Source organism: Heterocephalus glaber, unplaced genomic scaffold (assembly GCF_053883595.1).
Source record: "Heterocephalus glaber isolate CG9 unplaced genomic scaffold, H.glaber_assembly_v1.0 deba00001431, whole genome shotgun sequence".
Lineage (NCBI taxonomy): Eukaryota > Metazoa > Chordata > Mammalia > Rodentia > Bathyergidae > Heterocephalus > Heterocephalus glaber.
This window is the reverse complement of record NW_028258295.1, coordinates 4,065,261-4,074,263: the sequence shown is the minus strand read 5'-3', so window position 1 is coordinate 4,074,263 and position 9,003 is coordinate 4,065,261. Positions and strand designations below refer to the sequence as shown.

Genomic DNA, 9,003 nt, shown 5'->3' with positions numbered 1-9,003 from the left:
GAGAAATGTTGAGGAAAGAAGCAAATGTGTAAGTTATAAAAATTATTTAGGTTCTATTAAAAAGATTAGGTTATTTGTTTAGAAATAAAAATTACATTTAAAGTTCTTAAGGAAAACATTGCCATAAACACTATTTTGAGAGAATAATTGCAAAATATGGAACTGAATTTACATAGAAATTGCTTTATTGTATGATGTAAGGCTTTAATATTTTTATTTTAAATATGTTTTATAGATTTGGGGAGAAGAAAAAGGTAACATAGGAGAGTGGTATGGAGGTGCTACTATGGGAAACAGGAAGCCAATTTTGCCCAAATCTCCTGAGAGATGATGCATGATTCCCTAGATAACTCCCCTAAAGGACAGGAAATTGAAGAGTTCATATTGTCTTTGGTTCTGCTGACTAAGGCTAAGCACAAAGGCAGGAACTCCATGGACTGAATTGTACAAAGGCCAAGTGGGTATCTCGCATTGTAGAAAAGTTTCTTGAACAAAAGTGAAAGGCTCATGTCATAAATTTGAAGTGAAATCCAGTGTACACAGGACTAATAGTTTGACTCATAGCTTTTGAATGGAAGGTAGACTGAAAGTGCATAACAAGGGAAACCAGAAGAATCTGCTATAAAAATCAATAAATATTTGAATGTGTATCTCTTGTCTTATTGGAGTTTATAGGCAATTGAAGTAAGGGAAATGCAAAGAATAAATATTCAAGTTTCACATATTTATCATGAGCAGCCAAACGACAAAAGGAACAGTCATTTCCTCATAATTAATTTAGGTGAAGTTTCAAAGATGAGTCTACTGTGAAAGTAAGTTTGTTCCTATAGCTTTAAGGAGTGCATTTTCTAAAATTTATTTTAGCACCCTTTTCACTCATAGTCCTGGGATATACTAGTCATAGTGCAAAAACCATTGCTTTAGATAAATCATTTAATTTAGCACTGAGTGTAAGACATACACTAATAGTGGCTTGCTTCTGAGATTTATAGGCTAAGAATTTTCTATAGCAAGAAGTCATAACCTACATAGAATTAGCAACTGCCATAGGTACAAGAGCAAGAGAGCTTGAGGAATGGAGAGAGATCACAGAACAAAATGGTTGATTATATCAAATCAGCAGAAATGAATTCTAACATGCAACCTAAGTGAGCTGGTACATAAACCAGACCACACCGATATTTAGCAATCCTAACAGAAGAAGAAAGCAGGCCTGATGGAACAAGAAGACATTGTAGGGCAGAGTGATACAGCTGGCAACTGCAATATACCAGTTTTGCCTTATTTTTGGTAAGTGTGGATTTTGGCCATTTTCATGGCATTATGTGAAGTAACAATGAAAATGTGAAATCTATCCAGAAGACAGCAACACAATCATGTAGGAAACTGCAGTTGTTCAATGTATGGAAGGAAATTCTCAAGAGACCTTAGAACTGTTCTAAATTATCTGGGCCAAGAATCTCTTTGAGTTATGCCACAAATCGTGAAGACAAACTTTGTAGATTCAATCTCTTCTTATGTTCAAGACCCTGAAGATACACTCAAATAAGCTTCAATTATCTCATCTTTTAAGGAATTGTACCCCTGGGGGATAGCATAAGTATTAGAGTGGTTCACTGAAAGTTCTACGCAAAGTTTTTGATATTTCATGAAATCTCAATAACATATGATACCTCTATCATTGCCATTTATTCTTATTCTTATTTTGCCACTATTGAAAAATAAAATCAGTTCTTTAACACTCTGGAATCTTTCATTTTATTCTTCATTTTCCCCTTGATAGAATGATTGCAATACAGATTCAAAGAAAGTAAACTGAAGGGAAATTTGGTGACGTGCTAATAGGCAAGCATGGCTAATATTTTAAAAGCTTAAAAATAGACCTAATGAATTACATACCTAGAAAAACAGTGTCATGTTTCTAATATGACAGTGTAACATTAATTCTATTCATGAATATGGTATCTTGTCCAGGATTTTCACCAGGGCAGATTTGACATCCTTATTCCTTAGGCTATAGATAAGAGGGTTCAGCATAGGCACAACAGTAGTATAAAACACAGAGGACACTTTTCCTTGGTCCATAGAGCTAACAGATGAGGGTTGCAGGTACATGAATGCAGCAGAACCAAAGAACATAGCAACTGCTGAGATGTGGGAGCTGCAAGTGCTGAAGGCTTTGGACCTTCCCTCAGTGGAGCGAATGTGGAAGATGCTGACTATGATGAAAATGTAGGACACAAGGATGGTTAAGGTGGGAATCAGGATGTTAAATGCACTTAAGAACAAAATCAGTAATTCATTGATATAGACACTGGAGCAGGATAGCTCCAAGAGTGGAAAAAGATCACAGAAATAATGGTTAATTACATTGGTCTTACACAAAATGAGTTTCAAAATAAAGCCTGTGTGAATTGTAGACCCAATGATACCGAAAATATAAACCCCTGCTGTGAGGCAGATGCATAGGCGGTAAGACATGATGATGTTATAAAGCAAGGGGCTACAGATGGCAACATAGCGGTCATAAGCCATTGCAGCCAGCATGTGGCATTCTGCAATAGCAAACACAGAGAAGAAGTAGAGTTGAGTCATGCATTCAGGGTAGAAGATGATGTTCTTCTCCATCACAAAGTTCACCAGCATTTTGGGGGTAATGACAGTGGAATGGCAAAGGTCAATGAAGGACAAATTGCCAAGGAAATAATACATTGGTGTGTGCAGGTGAGAACTGAGCCCGATCAGGGTGATCATGCCCAGATTCCCCACAACTGTGAGTACATAGATTCCCAGGAAGAGGAAGAAGAGGGGCAGCTGGAGCTCTGGCTGCTCTGTGATCCCAGCCAGGATGAATTCAGTGACTGTGGAATGGTTTCCTTCCATGTCCTCTGTGCAGTTTCTGAAGGGGAGAAAGACTTTTTTGTTGAAGGTACTACATTATCCTTTTCCATTTACATAAGATTTCGCCGTATTTCCAGTTAAGTATTCCTCTGATCTCTATATGATTATTTAACATATGAAATCTAAATGAAATGACAAAAACTTCATGATCTCAATAATAACAGTGTTGTATGCATTTTAGTATGTGGAGCTTCTTTCTGAAATATCCTTCATTTGTCCATATTTTCATTTCCATAAAGGAGGAGTTTTTTTTTTCACCTTGAATAGTGCTTTTTGCCATTTTCTTATTTATGCATATTATATTGAAGAGATTCACAATTAATTTCTTAAATTTTAAATATTTTCCATGATCTTAAAAAATTCCAAAGGAATATTTATATAACACAAATAAAGAAATGAACTAAAAACAAATAGAATGGACTAATGAGATGAAATAAGAACTAATAAGAAAAAAAATAAAAATAGATTAAAAAGAAGACAAGAACAATTTTAAAATTTTAAAATTGTGCTTTTAAGAAAACTGTATCCTTTAGACACAAGCATAGCTGCCCAAGATTACAATGGTCTGTTTAGCCTTACTGGAAACTGACTCAAAAAAGAAAAGAAAGAGAGGGGAGAGAGAGAGAGAGAGAGAGAGAGAGAGAGAGAGAGAGAGAGAGAGAGAGAGAGAGAGAGAGGGAGGGAGGAAGGGAGGGAAAAGGGAGAAAGAAAAAGCTTCCTAAGAATTTTAAAGATGTAATTCAGCCCCTTTCTTTTCTCCTCTAAACTGTGCCCATGCTTTTCTTTTGTTACCATAGATTCATAAATTCCACAGGCTTCCAGGCCAGAGAAGCAGCACTATTATTTGGGCAGCATATACCTAAATTTCAAACACATGAAAAGGGTCTGCATCTAGCTTAGTCCACTAAGTGGTGACTGACAAACAGTAAGAATGCACATCTTAGGTCACTGGCTTGAGGACATGACCCAAAACACATAAATACCCTCACCCCATACCAGAATGTGCCTCTCTGTTGGGCACTTAGGCTCTATTTTCTCTGAGTGTGTACTTCTTTAACTCTACATAATAAATCTCTTTATTCCTCTTATTGACCTGTCCTGAAATTTTTTTCTGAGATGAAGTCAGAGATTCTATAACCTCCTCCATGGGGCAAGTTCAGGCCATCTGTTCTTCTGGAAGACTTCCTGGATTCCCTTCTGGTGATATGATATTACACAAAATGATGTTTTTTAGGTCCTACATTTTAACTCACATAACACCTTCAATTGTTTCTTCTTCCACCACTTTATTATAGGAAATTCCAGTTAACCCTTTTGTTAAGATCTTTCATAGTGAAATCCCTGTGAATAAGATCATTTTCAATCTGCCCATGAACATATTTCTTATGTTCACACATGGAATGAGCTTAACTCTTTATTAATTATTGAGTCATCCATTACCAGTGTTTCTTCTAGACTAAATTGCAAACTCAATATAGCTTGGCTCAGTATTTTCCATAGAAGTTTCAGTGAAAATATGAAGCTAAGAAATAAGTTAACACAGATTCAAAGTTCCTGGACAAAGACTCACACTGCCTAAGCTCTGATGAGTAAAGAAAGAAATGTTTGACATAAGGAAACCTGTGCTCATCAAGGAGCATGGTTCTTAGAATGAGGACCATTCAAGACAGGTTTATAGCCAGGTGCATCTTTCCTAGCACTGACAAGAGACTGCACAGAAAATTGTAAGGTTTTTAAGTAAAAGGTTGAGATTCAGACATACCCTTCCTTCTTCCCAGAGTTCAAGTTTGCATACTTTTCTTTTTCATTGCTGTGAAAGGAAAAGTGACTCTAAAACATGAGGAGGTGACAGTGCAACAGTATCTTTGAGTCTCTAATCCTGCTCACTGATGAAGCTGAGGCTCAAAACCATGTGACCCTTTGTAAAGGTTGGCTAATAGATGGATTTTATATGTAGGTATAGACAATAAGAATCTGAATAGGAACAACCAATGATAATGACTTCCCACTAGAATCTTGTCCCACAAGTATCAACTCTGGGGAAAAGAAACAATTAGAATTTCTCTCCCTCCCCTCTGACCCACATTTTCAAGTGTTCAATATGTCACATGGCTGTGAGTCACTGTTCTTGTTGGATTATATATTAAAACAAGGATATGAAAGATGTTGTTAGAGCTCTAGTGAGATTCATGCCCAGACATTTAAGAATTCAAAATTTCACAAACAATTTTAAACATGCATTAAGGGATTATCTAAAGTTATTTCTCATACAAAGAGAAAAATAGAAAATCAAAGAAAGAAACTCATGTCTGTAAGATTTGAAATTTTGTTTTCAATGACTGCTACAAATTATATATTTTGATATATCTATGAAACAGCAGTTCTTGGAATGTTTTAACTTAGAAACCAAATAAAAGCAGTGTCATTGGCTTCTAATTGAAGCTAATTTAGATATTCCCAAAGATCCATGATCTGTGTAACAAGACTGAAGAGGAAGATGAGGGCTTTTTTCCTTCTAAAACTAAAAATATGTTGAGGAACAATGAAAATTAATGTTATAGAAACTATTTTCATACTTAACTATCTTAGAGTGAAATTATATTTAAAGTTCTTACTCAATATTGATGAATTTTAAATAAATTTTAGCCAGGCATATTTTTGGACCCCTGTAATCCCAGCACTCAGGATGCTGAGGCAGAGGAATTGCTATGAGTTGGAGGCCAGCCTGGGGCTGCACAGTGAATTCAAGGCCAGGCTGTACTGCAAAGCAAGACCCTGTATCAAAAAATAACAACAATAACAACAACAACAAAAACCCAACAAAACAACAAAAAAAGAAGCTATAATTGTAATAAATTTTCTTCATAAAATTTACTTTGAAATGCTTTAAATTTTTATTTATGTGGACATTAATTTGTGTTTTAGAAGTTGTTTTGCATCAATGAGCATTAGTTAATAATAATCGATACTAGAGAAGGCTTCATTACAATAATATGTGTGATGAACTGTAGAGAACAGGGAAAGGTGATGTTACTAGAACCTCTGCAGTAATCCTAGTCTTCTGCAAGCCAAGGCCACACAAGGTGAATCAATTTATTATATAGGAAAGGTAGAAAAATGAGACTTTGAGAAGAAGCTGAGCTTTGGCTTTGCTCAGTGCTGCTCTGGGTTGCAAAGACGAAAGCCCCTAGTTTACTGCACCTTTCATGCAGTACATCAGGAGAAACAGATGTTAACAAATGACTTGCAGAGAGTTCAGTACATTGGGATAAACAAAGTGTAACCCAAGAACAATGAGGAACTGAGTAGATGAAGATTTTGTTCCTCCTAGGATTTCTTCAGCTGGTGTAATCTTGTCCTGGAGAATCACAGCATCACCGGATCATTGAGGTCTCAATTTTGATCAGAGGCCAAAATGGAATTATGTCTCAAAATGCCATAGCTGGCCTGTAGGCAGGAGAATTCAGCCTAATGAAATGGTTTTTCCCTAAAATTATGTAGCATTGCTCCCGACATATCTCGCTTTCTTTTTGTTTTATGTGAGGGTGTTTTTAGGAAAAGTGAGCACACTCAAGAATGGCTTGTCCCTATATATTGTGAGAATCTATAGTGTTTGAGTGGCTCAGATGTCTATAATAAACATAATTTCTCTTAATTGGGGCTGTGAAAGGATTAAAAATCTAATAATTTTTAAAGAAATGTTGGCTAAAAGACTTAAAACTTTTGTTGAATTCAAATAAATATTATCTTCTGTTATACTTTTCTACTGGGTGTTTAAGACCAAGTTACAGTGAGACCTATATTAAATAAAATTAACCTCTTGCTATCTATCAAGGTCAATTAAGTCTCCATGAGCACTGTCTTGGAACCATTCATAGAGCCTCTTAGCTTCTTTGTCAGTGTCAGCCATCAGGATATGACATGGCCTTGCTTGACCATGTTGCTTTCTGCAAAATCACGGGAGATTTTTTTCCTCCAGGTGACATTCCTTTGGCACACTTTTTGTTGGATCTTTACTGTTTTGGTTTTCAGCAGCCTCCCTGCTCAGGAGGATGGGTGACTCACCAAAGATGCAGGATCTTGGAGAAGGTTCCCTCATGACCTGGATCTTTTTGTTATTGTTATTGACCTTGGAGGGCCAGGGTCAAAATATTGGCTGCCTTCTTAGCCCAGATACCTTTTTAGTTCTGGTCTCTAAACTTTGTTTGTTGAACACCCATAAGAGAAGATTAATAACATTAACATTGTAAGAGGAAGAAAAGGGGCAAGGAGGAAGGAAGTGGGAGGGCTTGGGGAAAGGACAGAAGGGAATGGGATTAATATGAGAAAATGGAAAAATAGGAACAAAATCTTTGTAAATGGGGAGGAATGGAGGGGTTGAAGGGAGGGCTGGGCAAGGGTGAAAAATAAGAACCAAGAGAGACTATGTAAAGGTGCAAATTTCCAATGATGAATGCCATTATATTGTATACCTAAAATGTACCAATGATTAGAATGAATAATCGATAATGCAAAATAGGAAGAAAGGGTCCAAAGGGGTAGGGGTAGTGGGAGGGGCAGGGGAAAGGAAAGAAGGGAAAGGAAAAATGCTGAGAAATGGAAAAATAGAAATAAAGTCTTTGTAAATGGGGAAGGTTGGAGGGGGTGAAGGGATGGCTAGGAATGGGGAAAAAATAAGAACCAAGATGCATTATGTAAAGGTATAATTCCCAATGAGAAATGTAATTGTGTTGTATACCTACAATATACCAATAAAAGAATTTAATAAAGTGCAAAAAAAAAACCATTGTAAGAGGAGTAGTGAATGCAACAATTATAATTTTACCTGGATATTAAGCATTTTGGAATAAAAATATAGTTAAAAGACTGTTATTATTGCCAATTATGGTTGTTCTTGTGGTTGAATCCCTAAGTAGCTATCTTTTTATAGGATGTCATCTAAGGAAAATAAATCAGCCTACAAGTGTGCTTATTATCATAGGTGGCTGGAGTGTAAGAGAAAGGCAAATATCTGAATCAAAAGGTTATTACCATAAACAATATGTTGGAAGACCCATACAATTAGAGTTCATGAATACATTATGTTCACCAAAACTGGAGCAGTATTCAATATCACAATTATATATAACCTTATGTTCTTCAATGCAGTTTGAAACCAAAAGCATCTTTCTAATAGCACTCTTTTGTTCATGCCACAGAAATTAATCTTTTGAAGATGACCAATATAGACATATCACAATAACATTTTTACAATTTAAACTTCAATGATAACCAATGTAATCAATTTATAATAACATATTGAGACAATGCTTATTGCAGTGTGGCTCCCATACGATTATGAAAATTAGTAGGGTGTCCCTTTAGTGAATTAAGAACAGAATAATTATTTTCTGGGTGGCCACTTCTTTATTCACCAAAGGGAGTACCACAGTCTCTATTTACTTTGACAAATAAATCTTGATGGCACTTTGATCAGTTAGCAGCCTGAGGGAAGAAGTGCATGCCTTTAATTTAATAACATTTATCTGTAAGCCAATTTAAAAATAGGTGAATATCTTTTAAGAAAAGAAATTTTTTTTCAAAGGGTGAAAAGGAAAAGAGAAGAAAAAACATTTTGAGCTCAACTGTACAGACAGACAAACAGACAACATACAAACACATAAGACAATTTATAAAACTAGAGTGTACTCAAATATATTTGGCCAAATCAAATTATAATATCCCTTTTATGGTTTTTAGGTTTATAATTGTATATAAGACTGGTCAAAAACTTTTGTAGTCAATTAACAGAGATCTCTTGAGATTAGAAACAGAAGGACTGCAAGTGCTTTTATACCTGTAAATGTAAAAAGAACATTTTCAAATTGTGCCCCCCCTTTTTAATAAATCTATGTTTATTCTTCCTCTGGGGGCATTATCTTGGTCCTGGACCCTGCTGTGGTTTGTTGGTCATCGCTGGTGAAGTGGGTCGCTCAGGTGCAGCTGGCTTATTGCTCTCAGCTGGGGTGCTATCACCCATTCTCCGAGATGTTGGTGGTTCCACCAGCATGACCCATGTGCTCATATTCCAGGCTGGCAGCTGCAAGGTTTCATCAGTATCTG

The 9,003-nt window shown here is 36.0% G+C and overlaps 1 protein-coding gene across 1 annotated transcript; it reads right to left on the bottom strand.

Moving 5' to 3' along the window:
• Positions 1-1,836: 1,836 nt before the first annotated feature.
• On the bottom strand, positions 1,837-3,036 carry LOC101724201 (olfactory receptor 8G3-like). Its single transcript, XM_004870861.2, has one exon. It carries the CDS (start codon positions 2,881-2,883, stop codon positions 1,951-1,953), a length of 933 nt encoding a protein of 310 aa, XP_004870918.1. The 5' UTR covers positions 2,884-3,036; the 3' UTR covers positions 1,837-1,950.
• Between the last annotated feature and the right edge of the window lie 5,967 nt (positions 3,037-9,003).

Excerpts from the sequence above, each read along its gene's own strand:
- LOC101724201 (XM_004870861.2), bottom strand. The coding sequence starts at position 2,883 with ATGGAAGGAAACCATTCCACAGTCACTGAATTCATCCTGGCTGGGATC.